Raw genomic sequence first — 16,446 nt, forward strand, 5'->3', positions numbered from 1 at the left:
ATTTGGACTGCGACATCTGGAGCAGAGATTTGTTGGCTTGACTGGTAGCGTGCAAAGCATTGTGAAAGTGTGATGATGCTGAGGCAGTTTCCATGTCGAAGTGTGGCTGTGTAAATCGTGTTGCAGTGTTTAACAAGTAGTGTTGTGGCGATGTCGTGCGGTTGTGCTCGGAGGAATGGTTGCGCCAATATAGACGTGGCTCCAAAATCTGCTACTGCATGCAAGGATGGCTCGTGGTCCGAAAGCGCAGGAATGGTCACGCATTTCTGCTGTGACGTCCTCCTCAGGTGTCTGCTACAGAACAGCAAAGGTGGCTAGCCAAGGCTGACTGACTGCAAGACTGCGGGTTCAAGCACTGATTGTTCACACCGAGGACAAGAGTTTGTCAACTCAGCCGATTCACAGTGATGATGCAACCGCTGTCGGCATTTCAGCGCGACGATTGTGATCCATTGGCAACAGCACTTGCGAACCGTGGTATCAGACTCTTTCAGAGATCTTTCTCGGTACCCGAAGCAAGGCGGGAGTGTGCACGCGGATGCGGTGGAAGAAATTCAAGGCTTGGAGCCTGTTCTTCGACATACCTTGATCTGGGTCTCGTTGACGTCGTATGGCTGGAAGTCGTTAGAAGACGGGTCAGAGGATGATCTAAGCGCGAGTGAACTTACCAGACCACTGACGACGATCTTGCTGGGCTGAGCTGCACCTCCAACACTGGCGCCTGGCTTGACAGCAGACTTGGCCGGTTTGACGGCCTTCTTGACACCACCGACAGGGGCAGCGCGTGCAGGCTTGGTGGGCTTGCGACGACGCTGGTTGTCGCGCTTCGCCTTCTTCTGGCTATCGATGATGGAATCAAGCGATTGATCTAGCCGGCCAGACATCTTGATCGAATGGGTTGAGTGATCAGAGAGATGAAAGAAGGGTTGTATGAAGCGGTCAAGGGTTGGACAGGTGGGATGGGATAATGCGCTTTGGGCTCGTGGTGAGACAAAGAGCGCGGATTGAAAGATTGTCGAGCAATATGTAAGTCGGAGAGCGACGGGCTGAGTCGCGGGCGAAGAGAGTTGAAATATTTGAATACAGTGCCTGAAGCGTGAAAATGTGAAGTCGGCAAGAGTAAGTGATGGTTGAAGAGGAAGAGAGGTGGCAGGGAAAGGGAGCGGCACGAAGGCAGCTGCACTCGCCCAACGGCGAAATAGCACTAGTCCAAACTTGGAGAAGTCACGTGCCCGTATCAATGTCCGAGTCGACTGATTGCCTGAGGCGAAGGCTGCTTTCTGCCATCCAACAGCGAGATGTCTCTGATTTAGGTGCCATGATCTGCAGTGACTACACTATGATGTCCTTGACGAGGGCTGTGGTGAGATACACAGTGTGCTTCGGCATCGGGAGTCGAGCTTAACGGTTCGCGAATGAACACCGCTGATCTTTTGGGCGACATCTCGACTGAGGGCGGGAGGGTCGCGTCCCTCTTCACAGAAGAAAGACAACGCATAGATGGCAGTACCACGACACGTGCCGAGTGCGCCTTCATAACCCACAGCCTTTAATTAGCCGACATCTGGTGGTGTATGTAGCGTGCGGGAAAGCGTGAAGAACATTGTTGGTCTCTTGGTGAAACATATTGGTAATCGTTTGAATTCATTCGTTGCATCAACTTCGTAATGCTTCAAGCTTCGAGCGCATACTGGCAAGATCCTGCTCTGATACCGCTGTCGATGGCTCTTCGATCTGATCTGGGGCTTCGGGAAAGGCCTCCTCGGCCTGTCCAAGGTACTTCTCTTTGTCCTTGCCCAGAGCATCAGCTATGATCTTGTTGATCTCGGCTTCGCTCTCATCTAGACCATCTTCTTCTAGTTCTTCGCCTGGAAGCATATCGCCGACCATTTCTTCTATAATGCCGGCTTTCATCAACTCCTGGCTAAGCTCATTCATCGTTCCGGAGAGCTCGGGTAATCTGATAAGGGTGTTGACGTTCTTCATGACCGTCGTGCTGTCTTTCAAGCTCATCTGAATCTTCTTGAGCGCAAAGGTCTCGTTGACTTGCATCTCTATGCTGTTCAATTGTGCTTTATTGGTGTTGAGGCGGTTGATGCTCTTTCCCACACCGCCACACTCTTTCGCGAGTTGTCTCACCGACTGGAGTGCTTGCTTTCGCTGTGCTGGATTCCTCTCCGCCCGCTTGAAGTCTGATCGGATCTGTGCTTCTGCTTTTCTTTTCGCATTCGTTTGATCTTGGATTTGGCGATCGATCTGTCGCCGGCTCTTGCGGATTAGAGCATCGCATTTTCGTTTCTAGACAGGCGGTCAATTCGTGATATCGTAGGAGCCTGCGCCGCCCTCACCTGTTCCTTTGGATCCGGCTTGAAGAAGACTGATTTGAAGGTGTCCATATTGTTGGGCGGATAAGACCCTGCGGCCCGGAGTGATCACGACCGTAATATGTGTTGATCCATTCGTCGCGTCGTGCTACCTCATTGTGCCTCTAGCGCAGTGTAACGCTCGGAAGGTTGTCAACCTGCTCTAGTGAAAATCAAAAGAAAGCGGCTATCAGGTGAAGTTGCGTCGCCTGGGCGGTCCGGATGACGAAATGCTTGACAAACTCTAGGCGACAAGGCGGCGACTGGGGGCTTCGTTTCTGCGGCATGTACTTCGTAAGCAATCGCTCGATAGATCGCTTTCTCAGAATTGATCGAAGTGAACGCTGCCAATTCGAGATCCAAGTTTGGTGCAGCAGAGTCCTCTTGGATCGCTTAGTCAGGTAGATCAAGTACCAATGAATATACGGTGAAGGTTGTAATGTGGCATTCGATGCCCCTCGAGCAGTGCGGGGCGGGCTCTGGCAGAAAACGATCATCAGGCCAGGGTCCGCCCTAAGAAAATGCAGCTTTGTGGGTGCCTGCCTTACAATTGCCTGTAGCTGAAGCTTCGATGTCATTCGTTCCATTTCTTCGTTGCTAGTGAGGCTTGAGTCAAACACACATCACAGCAAACAAATTGGAAGTCACTACCACTTATTTGCGACTTCCTCCACACGAAATAGACGTATTGTACAGAGTCCTCCTCAGCGCAATCGCCCGTTGACCTCACTTGTTCTTCCATTTCATTCTCTACACAGTCGTACCCCGCCATGGCTCCCTCAGACAAGGTCACTCCAGAAGGTAAGAGATGCCTGCCCAATGCCGTGGACACGACCTAAGCATTCCGCGCAGTCCTATGGGCACAACGCTCATCCGACTCCGACGCCGAGAAGAACTACATCTTCCTCACAATCAGCGTGCCGGACGTACCACCCAAAGCCCTCCAGCTGGACCTGAAGCCCACCGGCCTGTCCTTCACCGGCACATCGGATTCCAAAAAGACCACCTACCACCTCGAGATCGAGTTCTTCGCTGAAATCGACGTTGAGAATTCCAAGACACATCACACTCCCGCGAATATCCAATTGGTGCTGCGAAAGAAGGATTTGAAGGAAGAATACTGGCCTCGTCTGCTCAAGGATAAGGCAAAGGTCCACTATCTGCGCACGGACTTTGACAAGGTACGTCTACTCCATTCACCAGCACTTGCATACCCAGAGGCCGCCCGGGACAGAAGCTGACAATACTTTCTCCAGTGGGTCGATGAGGACGAACAGAACGAGGCCCCCGAGGATGACTACCTAAACCAGTTCGGCGGCGGCATGGGCGAGGACGGCGGCTTTGGTGGCATCGACTTCTCCAAACTCGGCGGCGGTGCGGGCGGCATGCCTGGTATGGAGGGCATGGGTGCCGAGGGTGCTGACGATGAGGAGGATGACGACGAGGACGACGATGAGGACATGCCTGATCTCGAAGAAGACGACAAGGAGGCCTCTACGGACAAGGGCAAGGGCAAGGCCTAGAAGATCTCGTACTCACCCGCGGATGATCCGACCGAAAGATGGCGCGCAGAGGCCGCCCGGTATCGTGGAGCTAAGATGAAGCAGTCTGACCACCTCGAGGAGGAGTCCGCGCCCGAGTTCGAGCATCTGTGCCGCGTGCTTGGCCATTGTGGAAAGAACTGCGACTAGACGCGTGCGGTGCACCACGTTCGGGAGGCCTCTGCCCTCAGGTACCTGGTTCGAATGCACAATACCCCGTTCATACTCTACTAAGACCAATCGATACACACAAAGAAGATGTCCTCATGGGATCGACTCTGCTGATCTTGTATCGCAACACTTTCAGACTCTCAGCGCCCTCCCTAGCCGACGGAAACACGATGAGTCACTCCCACCAAGTTAGGCACAGGTGAGGCTCATCTCAAGACGCTGATCTGTACAGACCACTTGCGCCTCTCCAGGTCTCTTCCACTCCATCTACCTCCTTCCCTCGCCCGAACTTCCCTTTCACTTCCCTGTCCGCCTCCGTTTCCTTTCCCACTCCTCCACACCTCTCCGTCCTCCCCGAGAACAATACTGCCTGCCTCTCGCTCCAGCTCCCTGTTCAGCCCTCCGTCTCCCTACCACATGTGTACCCAGCTCCCTAACAACTCCCTACCGACTCCACACCTAGCCTTCCACCCAACCTGGTGTCCGCTTCGGGAGCGTCTCGCCAACCGTCCCGAGGAATCCGCTGTTGGCGCTCGTCTTGCAGATCTTTCCGTACCTCTGCGCCGCGAGCATTGCCACGGGAGTCTGAGGCGGCTCCTGGAATGACATGATCTACGCTGCCATTCTCGGGCTGGTCGTGGGAGTTGACGAGGTATACCTGTCGACTCGACGATGGAAATCCCAGTCTGATATCATTGGAACCTGGATACTCCTTTTCCTGGCAGCAATCTGTGTCCTGCTTTGGTCGACCAGGGTCAAATTCGACGACCGCAGACAATTCAATAGGTAAGCAATACTCTTTAGCATACTCTTTAGCGGATTGTTCTATTATTAAGCTGGTCTTCGGCATGTACAAGCATACTAGCTCCTCGCAGAGAAGCCAATGAAGGGCAAGCGGTCCTGCGCGTACACCATCTCTCTCCACTCTGTCGCCCTTACCAACCCCCAAGGCCTCTCACAGGCAATTGGGATCACCTGGAAGACGGGAAGATGCAACGAAATACGCAAGCAATTTCTCAAAGGCAGTCAGTCTTACACCAGGACGACTGTAGTTGAATCGTCGTATCTGTTTATATTGAAAAGTCGCTTGTACCGGTCTGTCACAGGACATTTGCTCTGTGATTCAGTGCACGATTGGCCTCTGAGGCCTTCAGAGCGACGAAGTTGGGTGCTGCTCCAGGCGCGTGTGTCGTGTAGATAGGCAAACAACGCACAAGGAAATTCCTACTGTTGCTCACAGGATATATATTCGACGAGATCTCCATGAGACCGGATGACAAGCTTCTCTTGTGGCCAAACAGAGTCCGCGTGGTGCAAATTGAAGACGTGAAGGAAAGAAGCCCGGCTGGTGAAAGGATAGCATGAGTTCGATTTTCCCAAGAGGTTCTGTAGTCCTCATTTTCCTCGCAACTTTTGCTAGATTCCTGAAATCATTGTACACAAAGTATCGACTCGACACTATCTCAACACCAGAGCCTTCCGTGATTGTGAACGCTGTTGAACAAGATCGCTCCCAATCATCCGTGACCTTTTTGCTTGTCTAATATCATCAGGAATGAGCTTGGCTACCTTCCATACCGCCTCCCTCCGCCCGATCCTCCACCGCCATCCCCTCCCTCACTAACCTTCCTCTCCCGCTCCAATAACGCATCAAACTCCCTCCGCGCTCGCGCCTTGGCGTCCTCATTATCAGCCTCTCCGTCCCCGTAGTTGTAACTCTCACTTTGAGCCGGAGACTTCCGAGCATGCGGACTTGCTGCTCGTGAGCCGTATGACGATGCTGGGCCGGCGCTGTATGTGTCTGTTGTGTCGGATGATGAGGAAGAAATATTGTCCCGCCGGGCTTCGTTGCGGATGCTGGCCCACGAGCGGCGGGGCGTGGCCTGTGATTGCTGGGATCGGGAGGCGCTTGCAGGATTGTATGTTGGGGAGTCTGGGTCGGATGAGGATCCGAGGGGATCTTCGTTGAAGGCGAAGGGGTCGTCTCCAGGTGGTGATCCTGCCGAAGGAGGAGGGGAGCTTGCTGCGGGTGGTGGTCGCGGGGTCCCATACTGTTGTCGGGGCTGCTGCTGTGGTTGAGCCTTGGGTGCTGTAGCGGAAGCTGCGTTTTCTGCTTTCATAGTGTCACCGTAGTCGACACTCGAATCGCTGTAGCCGTCGGGCATGCTGTCTGTAGTCTGCCCGTTGAAAGGATTGGCCCATGACTGATCGTTGGGCGACTCGCGGTCGGAATCTTGTGGCTCGCCGAAAGAGTTGCGCTGCTGTGGGTTCTGGTTCTGCTGCCGAGTCCGATCGTGCTGGCCAGGTATAAGTGGGCCCATCTGGTCCGGGGCCTTTCGACCTTCTCGGACCTTTTGGAGCTTCTTCAACTCCTCCATGAAAGGTCTCGTCCTGTCATCACGATATAACCCCACCGTCATGCTGGTGCTCCCTATGCTACGCGTGAAGGGTGTAATGGCCACATTGGCATATAGTGCATATACACCGAACCTTGTGACTTGCCAGAGGATCCAAGCCGGCCGCCCTTTGATGACAGGAACGAATCGATTCGGAAATTTCAGGTATTTTGCCGGGTCTTTGGCTTTTCGAAAGGGGAACTTCATGTCTCCCCGCTTCAGCGATTTCTCGAAAAAGTACCCTGCAGCGGCGAGGGAACCGTAGAAGCCTGCCTTCCGCCACAATAGATTTTTCGAGCCGTGCTCAGCAAACCCCTCGGCAGCTTGTTGGGATGGCATCGTGCCGGTTGTACTGTCCACGGCTCTGATCATAGCGATTAGAGACATGCCTGTGTTTCTGGTAGACCGCGCAGTGGCGGTGAGAATGCCAGGAAAGGCCATACTGCTGGAGGGAATGACATATGTGCGCTGTTGGTTGTTGAGGTCGTATTGGAGTTTGAGGCTACCATCGTCCTGCTTCTCTACAACATATGACTCCAGTGTTGCTTTTATTTGCTGTGCCCGGTCCGCTAGCGACTGTAGCCGCTCTTCTGTTGACCGTGCCCCGGGTCCCATGGAGGGAGGGTACCGCGAGGGCGGCGGTTGCGACGAGCCCACCTCGTTGACCATGGCTGAAAGGTATAGGTCTATGAGGGCTGGTCACCACTGCCGATCGCACCTAGGCACTCGCGTTCGAAAGCCGCGGACGGCGGCTCATGAAGGCGTCTTTAGGTGGATGTGACTGAGTTCACCGAGATTGTAGCAACACGGTCTCGAAAGAGCGGACGCAGGTATGCAGGGTTCGTCGAATGTGCAGTGTGGTCTCGAAGTGCGGGTAGTGTGGTCTGTGCAGAGCGCGTCATCGTAGCCGATGCATTCTGAAGCTCCAACAGCTCTCCTCCGCAACTGCCCGTCTTTAATTCAACGTACCTTCTCTACGATACGCATATAACGATGGGTTGCAAGTACATGGCCTCAGCAGGCACACATGGGCACGCTGCGACTGAATCTGGTGCCCCTACGCTTTTCATAACAAGACCGCCACTCGTCGCGAGTGGGTGTGCATCAAAAAGACCAAACTTGCTCAAACGCTCGGTGCTTCATGATCGCCGTGCCGGAAAAAATGCTGACCATCGACTTCTCAGCATGCAGTTCGATCCCATCTCCTTTCACATCTCCCTGTGTCGTTATACTGTATGTTTATTGTTCTTAAGCCGTGTACATGATTTCTTTCTGCATTTTGCTGGCTGCGGCGCTGTCGTTTCTGCTTCCTTGCGCCTGTGCCGCCCAAGTGAACTATGACTTCAATATTGAATGGGTACGGGCATCACCCGATGGGCAAGTCGAGCGACCGGTCATTGGAGTGAACGGCCAATGGCCTCCACCGACAATAGAAGCAGAGGTCGGTGACCATATACAAGTCCAGGTGCACAATCTGCTAGGCAATCAGTCTACGTCGCTCCACTTCCATGGAATGTTCATGAACGGAACCAGCCAGATGGATGGAACGAGCTATGTCAGCCAGTGTGCAGTTCCTCCCGGATCAAGCTTTGTGTACAACTTCAAAGCAGACCAAGCCGGGACATACTGGTATCATTCTCATGAGAAGTCGCAGTACCCCGATGGTCTCCGAGGCATGATGGTTATCAGTGATCCGGAGGATCCGTACAAAGCGCAGTACGATCAAGAGATTGTCATCTCAATCTCTGATTGGTACCATGGTCAGATGCCAGATCTGCTGTTGAAGTTCGACCAGCCTGATAACAGGATGAGAGATATCACGCCAGACTCGAACCTTATCAACGACACGGTTGGAGCCAAGTTTGAGGTCGTGCCGGAGCGAACATATCTCGTTCGCCTTGCCAACATCGGTGGTTTCGTTGGTCAGTACTTCTGGATTCAGAACCATGCTATGACTGTCTCGAAATCGACGGCGTGTATACAGAACCCCAAGATGCTGGCATGATCTACATAGCCGCAGGCCAACGGTATAGCTTCTTGCTGAAGACGAAGCTAAGGAGGACGCCACTGCGAATTTCCCAATAGTGTCACGAATGGACACAGGATCATTCTCCAGCCATGTTCCGTGGCCAAAGAATCTGGATGCTGTGGCCTGGCTAACATACGATACGGAGGCCGACTTTCCAGACCCGGATGTCTTGGAGGACAAGGAATCTGCTTATGCTCTGGATGACATGGCACTCGAGCCCTTGGACAAGCAGCCTCTGCTTGAGCCCGTCGATCGTACACTTGCCATCGACATCGACATGAAAACACAAGAAGACGGGATCATACATTGGCTGTTCAACACGATCAGCTACAGAACGCCAACACTGCCCTCCCTGTTCGCAGCTCTGGCAACAGGACCGGAGGCTACAGACCCCAAGAGCTTTGAGCGGTCGACTCAAACTTTTGTGATGGAGCATGGGCAAATCATCGAAGTCACAATGAACAACAAGCATATGTGGAAGCACCCGCTCCACCTCCACGGACATAATTTCCAAGTCACGAAACGAACGAAAGGCTTGGTTGAGACCACACCGGAGGGACGTGCGCCGATGAGGCGGGACACCATCAATGTCAATGGTCATGGTTGGGTGGCGTTCAGGTTCCGAGCTGATAATCCTGGTGTTTGGCTGCTTCATTGCCATATGGAATGGCACGCACATTCCGGGTTGAAGGCCACATTTGTCGAGGCGCCTTTGCAATTGCAGCAGCGGTTGCGACTTAGCAATGTTTCGGCGACTTTAGATCCTAGTAAAGCTTGTGATCCTGGTCGGGTGCAGGTGATTTCGTCTATTGAGGAGTCCGTTGGCGTGTTTGACGGCACTGATGGACTCACGCGCCATGCGTATCTACATCCGTAAGTTGCCACCACGTGTCATTGATGGGAGATCTAACCATCCTCAGGACCCCTCTGCTTATTGCAGTCATTGCACTTATTTGCAGCCTCGGCTTGATATGTGCTTATCTCTGGCGAAGGAGTGCTGGCACACAAGAAGGCATCTACTCGCGCGTACCGATGGTTGACATTGAGGAGAACGACAAGCCGAATGCAGCGGAACCACCTTGAGAAACAGACCGAGCCTGTCAACAACGACATTTCCACACACTAGCGGTCCTGATTGCGGAGAAATTCACTGCATGCGTATGCCGGCGATCCAGTGCCTTTGAACCACGCTCATCCAGTGCTGCCAAATATGGACAACACATGCGGTCCCACGCTGCTTGTCCGATGCAGAACACTTCACGCCCTCAGGCCAATGCGCCGCGCACCAGTAACGCAATCGACTCGCAGGAGCAGTCATCCGCTCGCATGGCGTCAATCCCGGACTCAACCTGCGCAAACGACTGACTGTGGCGTATAGCATCAGACCAGTGGTCTAACGCTGCATCCACGAGCACTTAAGTACAGTGGGTTGTACCTGAGGAACTATGGGACAGAATTCTGCCTGGCAGGGACAACTCAAGTACGAGATTTGGGCAGTAACGCTCAGGTGACGTTGATGCGAGAGACAGCATGATTACGGGCTCTGGATAAGGTAGCCAACTCTTCGGTGCAGACCTCGGGATGCATCCGCAAGGACAGAACATAGGAACGGACTATGGAACAAACCTGGAACCGGTCATTGCGAGTTTGCACCCATGGCGCGCATCGATTCAGCTGCATGGCGATCTACTGGCTTGCGGCGCCACTTGCAAAAGGAAGGATAGAGATGGGCAGAAAGAGGCAGAATCTAGGACCATGTAGAAATGAGGCGATTTTCAAATGACAGCTAGCAAATGACGAAACTGATGTCTCTCTCCAAAATCTTAACCCCACACCTGGTGACAACCCACTGCACCGAGTCTGTTCTGCAAATATCGGTCGTTCGACAAGAGCGCACGTACATCTGCGGGAGGTTCAGGTGACATCCAGACGTGCCTGCACTCGTTACACCGTCGTCATAAGCAGTCACAAACCAGACCAGACACCCCAGACTATAGGCACGTGGCCCGCCACCACCACCCTAAACCGCTGCCCAACATGCCACCCAAAAAAGCCCAAGATGGCCCACCCAAAAAGAAAGCCACAGTCGACGACAAGACCTTCGGCATGAAGAACAAAAAAGGCGGCGCCGCAAAAAAACAAATCTCCCAACTACAAGCCCAAGCCAAATCGAACAAAACCCCCGAAGAAAAGCGCAAAGAAGCCGAAAAGGAACAGCGCGCCAAAGACAAGCTCGCCGCAGAAAAAGCGCAAGCTGAAGCCGCGGAACTCTTCAAACCCGTCCAAGCGCAGAAAGTACCGTTCGGCGTCGACCCCAAGACCGTCCTATGCGAGTTCTTCAAGAAGGGCACGTGCGAGAAGGGGAGGAAGTGTAAATTCAGCCATGACCCCGAGGTGGCGCGGAAGGGGCAGAAGAAAGATCTGTATCAGGATGATCGGGAAAAGGAGAGGGAGGAGAAGGAGAAGGATCGGATGGAGGAGTGGGATGAGGAGAAGTTGCGGAAGGTGGTGTTGAGCAAGCATGGGAATCCCAAGACGACGACGGATAAGGTGTGCAAGTTTTTCATACAGGCGATTGAGGAGGGGAAGTATGGGTGGTTTTGGACGTGTCCGAATGGGGGGGATAAGTGTATGTATCAGCATAAGCTGCCGCCGGGGTATGTCATTTTCCTTCCTGTTCAGCTTCCTTCAAACGCTGGCAAGAACTTTGCTAACGATGTATGCACAGATTCGTGATAAAGACAAAAGAGCAACGCGCCCTTGAGAAAGCCGAAATGCTCAACTCCCCACTCGCGACGCTCACGCTCGAAGACTTCCTCGAGTCAGAACGGCACAAACTCACCGGCACCCTCACGCCCGTCACGCCCGAGACGTTCGCAAAGTGGAAGCAAGGCCGCCTCGACAAGAAAGCGGCCGAGAAGCAAGCGATGGAGGCGAAGGAAGCGACGGGTAGAGCGATGTTTGAGGCCGGTGGGTGGAAGGGAACTGGGAGTGATGATGATAGCGATGATGATGACGACAATAATGATGTGTGGAATTTGGAGGCGATGAGGAAGGAGACGGAGAGGTTACGGCAGAAGAAGGAGGAGGAACGGTTGGCGAAGGAGAATGGGATGACGGTTGAGGAGGTGAGGGAGATGAATGGGACGGCTGATGACTACAACGGGACAGCGAATGGGGCGAATGGCGACGCTGATGGTGACGAGGGGACCGGCGGGCAAGGCTGATAGGCGACTACAGTATTTCAGGCTCAACGACTGCGCGTCCGCGAGCTCGGACAGCCAATGTGGAGGAATAACCCTTTGGGCGGCGATCGATTCGGCACGCTTCAACAGGTACCCACATATGCGACCTCAAGAGCGGACCAAGGCCAAGCAATTCGAAGCTATACAATGGACATCAGACGTTCGGCGTCTAGACACTATTTGTTGCGGATGACTCAGGCGGGCTTCAGGCTTAGTCGCCCAAATCTTCTTTACTCGATCCAACAGCTGTGGAAAGTCACCGGTCGGTCCGATTACTGAGACAATCTGTGCTGTGCCATGGAGCATTGACGCTCAGGACCCTCGAAGACCTGGGACGATGCTAAACAGGATGGCTGCAGACACCGTGAGAAGTCTGCAGCGAGGAAGATTGATGAATGGAAAGAGAGTTCAGCAGCATAGCATATTCATGATCTACAGACGAGAATGACAAATGCAAACATCATGACCACAGTCCTCGATTATGTATCTACTACCTGGGTATCATGCTATGTTCATTGAAGTCGTACAGGCCGCCCATGTTGCAATGCAAACCCCACACGCATTATCGAGCCTTCTGCTTCTTCTCCTTCCTCAACGCCCTTCGCGCTTTCCGCTCCTCGCGTGTCTCAGGCCGCTCATCACCAGAGGAAGTCTTTACTATTCGAATGCTCCTTTCCTTGCGACGATCGGACTTGGCTTCCTCTGCCGCTCTCACCTCCAACCCGTCCTCGGACTCAGCAGGAGATGCCGATTTCGACCCAGCAGAATCCTCCACGGCTCCCGCCCGTGACCGCCGTTTCCGCTTCTCCTCCTTCCTGTGCCTCCGCTCCTCCCTCGCCTTCCGTCTCATCTCCTTCTCCAGTTCCGAGCCACGGTTTGCGGCCTCTTTGACGGCTAGGAATTCTCCAACCATACCAAACGCCTGGCTGTCACGCATGGCTTTCGCTTTCCGCCTGTCCTCTTTCCGCTGCCGCTTTTGCTCGTGTTCGGCGTCGCGGGCGGAGAGGAATGTGGCTACTTCGGCGAATTGGGACTGCGCTGTCGTTGTCGTCTTGTGCTTCTTGGATTTCTTGATGGCTTCGTCTTGCTCCTGCTCGATGGCATCGTCGTCGTCGAGGACATCGGATTTCCGCTTATTCCGACCCCATTCGCTGATCTTGGTGCTCGGCTCATAAGGGACAGACTCTTTTTGTTGTTTCCCCAGCGTGCCACCTGTAGACCCGCCAGGCAGGAAGTAGCTGTATAGTCCGCCGAAGCGGCCCATCTGGAGGTTCACTTTGCGTTGTAGGTCGTCCTGTTGTACTCGCTTTCCCTCGGTTCCATTCGTCCCAGTAGGCGTGCTCGTCCCGCTGCCTCCCTGCTTTCTCCGACAGAGCTCAACGCACTCTCAAACCCCTTCAGCCACCACTCATTTCCCCTCGCCGGCTCATGCGCTTTGCGACCGAGGCCTTTATTGCCATCCTTCTTCGAGACAAGCAGCGGTTTCAGCAGGCCGCTGCTCGTGGTGCGTGTTACGGAGGATGGGTCGTATGCAAGGCCCCGGGTGCCGTGCTGGCGGTATGGTTGGGAGGGGCCGAGCGCGTGGCCGGGGCCGGCCCAGCCTTGGGAGAGGAGGAGGGCTGAGGCGTTGATGCCTGGCATGGCGGATGCGACCTGAAGGTCAGATCAGGGTGTTGTTGGCATTGATACGGACACGGCCTCGGTGAGCGCTGGACTGAGTTTGTGGTGTGGCCGGAATTTGTCGCGCTCTCGAGGTTCTGGGGTGGAGAGCAGATATGACCGGGCTTCTGTGGTAGTAATAATGAGAACTCTTGGAGGAAGTGTGTACGGTGTTGTTAGTGTAGACTGTTTTCGCAAGACTATCATTGTCGACTTTTTTTCTCGAGTCGTGAACACTCTCCAACTGAATATCGGCGGAACTATGTCTCCGCTTATCTCCTACAGGCAGTATGGCTGGCTTCGGCCATGCCGACTACCAGATGCAGAAAGGGAACTACCTCTGCAATATGTGTGATACGAGGGCTGGACGTTGACAAGGCTCCGACTGACTCGATAGCAACCATGCAGGGCGGGTGTCTCGTCTAGAAAGATAGAAATATAACGTTATGTGCAATAAGACACCCCAATGCCCCCTGTGCTTTTCCTGCTCTTGTTCCCAACTCACAATGACTACACTACACGGCCGCCGACATGTCTGAGAATATCGAGAATTCCAGCGCCCCCCTCTCTGCGTCGAGAACCAGTCCCTGGACCATCGTGACCACCCTGCATTCTCCACAGCCCGTCCAGAAGTAACCATCATCGCGCGGGTGCCCGTGCCACTACGGTGTTGATTAAGAGTCTGGTTACCGCATTGTGTTCCTTGGGTCGGGCTGTACTGGCACAGTACGAAGGACCGTGGCCTTGCTGCATGATTCGAGGCCACATAGCACCCGCGTCAGGTCGCTCAGGACCTATCTGCTAGAAGTGTTGTCGGTCCTTCCTCACTGTTCACATCACCTGACGACCGAGCCCATGTCGAGCTCCTCATGTCAGACCGCAAGGCTCCTCACTAGTCCTGCCGACTTCTGAGCGACATGTCATACCATACCAAGCTCGGCTGCGAAGAAGCAAATCACACCATAGTCGCCGACCCATGCCGCATTTCAGGACCGCTTCCATTCATTGACCAACTGGATGCCAGGACATGTTAGCCTCAGCATCACCGCCGACCATGCCACCATCACCATGACCATGACCCAAATCCCCAGGCTTGGGCGGCTTGATCGGCCTACTCACCACCTCACCCTCCCACATAGCAATGTCATGCACCATCTCCGGATACAGCTCGAAGAACCCCGGCAGCATAGTCCACGCCCGGTAGTCATAACACTTCTCTAGGAACCGTTCGCTCACCCGCCACTCACCCGTAGCGACATCCGGCAGCAAGATCTCGTCGTCTGTGTACGGCCAGTCGAAATGCGCGTATTTCACGAATGCGGCAGAGAATTCACCCGTGGCGGTGTATTTCTCGTGCTCGAAGACGAGTCGGTCGCGCAGGCCGGGCCAGCAGAGGTAGTCGATTACCGCAGGGTGTTGGATGCGTTGTTGTGAGGGTCGTGGTAGGAGGTATTTGGGTACGCGGGCGAGGTTGTCCTTGGTGGGAGACTCGCGGTAGGCGAGTAGGGTTTGGCAGTTGTACATGACCGCGATACGGGCGGCTCTGGACTCCCATGTTCCGAAGACTTTCTGGTCGACGGCGCGAAGAGCGCTCCAGACTGGATGGGATTGTTCGGAGGCGGGGATTGAGTCCCAGCCCCAAAGGCCGGCGCGGAAGGGGACGTGGAGGTCGAGGGTGTCGTTGGTGGCGAGGTGGTTGCGGACGGCGGACATGGCGGTTGTGAGCGCGCCATTGGAGACGTGCCATTTTTCGACATCGCCGGCGATGGCTAGGCGAGAGTGTGGTGAGGGATGTATGAAGTTGTAAGGTGATGGCGATGACATGTTGGAGTGTTTCGGCGTGGGGATGATACCGGGCCAGGGCGACACGAGGAGATTGGGATTTGATTGTGGCTGCGCGAAGTCTGGAGGGATTATGCTGTTGGGTTGGAAGCCGAGGAACTCCTCGATCGTGGCCGTGTTGTTGGCACTAGGCCACATTCCAAGAACTGCACCGGCGACGGGAACATGCACCTCGTTGTGTGATGCCATTTCGACAACGTCTTCGTCGGCTGACGGCGTGTCACTGGTCGTGCTTTGCGTCTTGATGACCTTGCACGAGCAACTGGGCTTCCCACAAGCACATTGTGGCGTGGTAGATGCTGGAGCAAGGTTTTCAGTGCCATCTAGCGCTTCACTGATGGCGAATCTCATTTTTAGCATAGCGGCTTGCAATCTCATGTTGTCCTTTCGAAGGTCATCAATCGTCTTTGTGAGTTGACCAATAGTCGACTCCTGGTCGCACGATTCCAGACTGGCCAATTTCTGCTCCAAGAAAGCAATCCGGTTCTTGGTCCTCTCCCGGGTCGCCCGCTGCGCCAGACGGTCGAGCTCCCGTTTCCGCTCCGCTCGGACATCTTTGCAATCACGACGTTGAGCTTTGGGCTTGGTTTCTGAAGTATCCATGGGGCTATGAGCTGGATCGGGTCATCCTTGAGATAGCCGAGGCGTACAGTAAGCAGGAGTTTGATCCCCTAGACTGCTGGGTCGTGCCCAGGCGGAAAGGCGTCCGCAGGAGCTCACGAGTCAGTGATTAGTTTGGCGGACAGCGTAGCGGTCGCCGCTCCAGTAGATGACAAGGTTCCTTCGCCTTTTGAGGTATATGTCGTCGTCAGTCTTTGATGACGATGGATTTGTTAGTCAAGAGATGAGGTGAAGACAAGTCGAGATGGGCCCCACAAATGAGCGACATTTTCCGGGGCGGCCTCCAGCGACTGCGAACTTAGCCGAGCGCCGAACTTGTTTTGGGGTCATCATGGTTAATCAGCAGGCGCTAGCAGAAGCAAGCCGAGATATCTCCTCGACGGGTGTAGATCTGGTGCAAGCTACGGGCCAGCAGACCCAGCTCGCGAACATAGTATTCAAGCGGTCAAAGGCGACACCGATGAAGCCAGAGGCTACCACGCAACAATAAATCGAACTCGGAAGGCACTCCAAATTTTGATATGCCTAGGTGTTCCAGAAAGCTAAATGCGCCCGTGCCTGCCTTGGAAACTTCGAACA

At 54.2% G+C, this 16,446-nt stretch overlaps 7 protein-coding genes across 7 annotated transcripts; 3 read left to right on the forward strand and 4 right to left on the reverse strand.

Moving 5' to 3' along the window:
* Window positions 1-1,656: 1,656 nt before the first annotated feature.
* Window positions 1,657-2,396, reverse strand: AB675_12002 (Vacuolar protein sorting-associated protein 24; the record flags this gene model as incomplete). The annotated part of the gene is made up of 2 exons (XM_018140898.1): window positions 1,657-2,298; window positions 2,349-2,396. 2 exons carry the CDS (start codon window positions 2,394-2,396, stop codon window positions 1,657-1,659), a joined length of 690 nt encoding a protein of 229 aa, XP_017998285.1.
* A 737-nt stretch (window positions 2,397-3,133) lies between these two features.
* AB675_12003 (Protein wos2) lies at window positions 3,134-3,886 on the forward strand (the record flags this gene model as incomplete). Its single annotated transcript, XM_018140899.1, has 3 exons — window positions 3,134-3,164; window positions 3,216-3,544; window positions 3,620-3,886. 3 exons carry the CDS (start codon window positions 3,134-3,136, stop codon window positions 3,884-3,886), a joined length of 627 nt encoding a protein of 208 aa, XP_017998208.1.
* A 1,754-nt stretch (window positions 3,887-5,640) lies between these two features.
* AB675_12004 (uncharacterized protein) lies at window positions 5,641-7,140 on the reverse strand (the record flags this gene model as incomplete). The annotated part of the gene is made up of 1 exon (XM_018140900.1): window positions 5,641-7,140. One exon carries the CDS (start codon window positions 7,138-7,140, stop codon window positions 5,641-5,643), a length of 1,500 nt encoding a protein of 499 aa, XP_017998316.1.
* Window positions 7,141-7,990: 850 nt separating this feature from the next.
* On the forward strand, window positions 7,991-9,583 carry AB675_12005 (Iron transport multicopper oxidase FET3; the record flags this gene model as incomplete). Its single annotated transcript, XM_018140901.1, has 3 exons — window positions 7,991-8,428; window positions 8,505-9,373; window positions 9,421-9,583. 3 exons carry the CDS (start codon window positions 7,991-7,993, stop codon window positions 9,581-9,583), a joined length of 1,470 nt encoding a protein of 489 aa, XP_017998235.1.
* Window positions 9,584-10,537: 954 nt separating this feature from the next.
* On the forward strand, window positions 10,538-11,727 carry AB675_12006 (Translation machinery-associated protein 46; the record flags this gene model as incomplete). The annotated part of the gene is made up of 3 exons (XM_018140902.1): window positions 10,538-11,157; window positions 11,229-11,474; window positions 11,553-11,727. The coding sequence occupies 3 exons, from the start codon at window positions 10,538-10,540 to the stop codon at window positions 11,725-11,727; spliced, it is 1,041 nt and encodes a 346-aa protein (XP_017998261.1).
* A 580-nt stretch (window positions 11,728-12,307) lies between these two features.
* Window positions 12,308-13,386, reverse strand: AB675_12007 (uncharacterized protein; the record flags this gene model as incomplete). The annotated part of the gene is made up of 2 exons (XM_018140903.1): window positions 12,308-13,020; window positions 13,131-13,386. The coding sequence occupies 2 exons, from the start codon at window positions 13,384-13,386 to the stop codon at window positions 12,308-12,310; spliced, it is 969 nt and encodes a 322-aa protein (XP_017998397.1).
* A 1,020-nt stretch (window positions 13,387-14,406) lies between these two features.
* AB675_12008 (uncharacterized protein) lies at window positions 14,407-15,849 on the reverse strand (the record flags this gene model as incomplete). Its single annotated transcript, XM_018140904.1, has 1 exon — window positions 14,407-15,849. One exon carries the CDS (start codon window positions 15,847-15,849, stop codon window positions 14,407-14,409), a length of 1,443 nt encoding a protein of 480 aa, XP_017998352.1.
* Between the last annotated feature and the right edge of the window lie 597 nt (window positions 15,850-16,446).

Source organism: Cyphellophora attinorum (genome assembly GCF_001299255.1).
Source record: "Cyphellophora attinorum strain CBS 131958 chromosome Unknown Contig19, whole genome shotgun sequence".
In the NCBI taxonomy this organism is placed as follows: Eukaryota; Fungi; Ascomycota; class Eurotiomycetes; order Chaetothyriales; family Cyphellophoraceae; genus Cyphellophora; species Cyphellophora attinorum.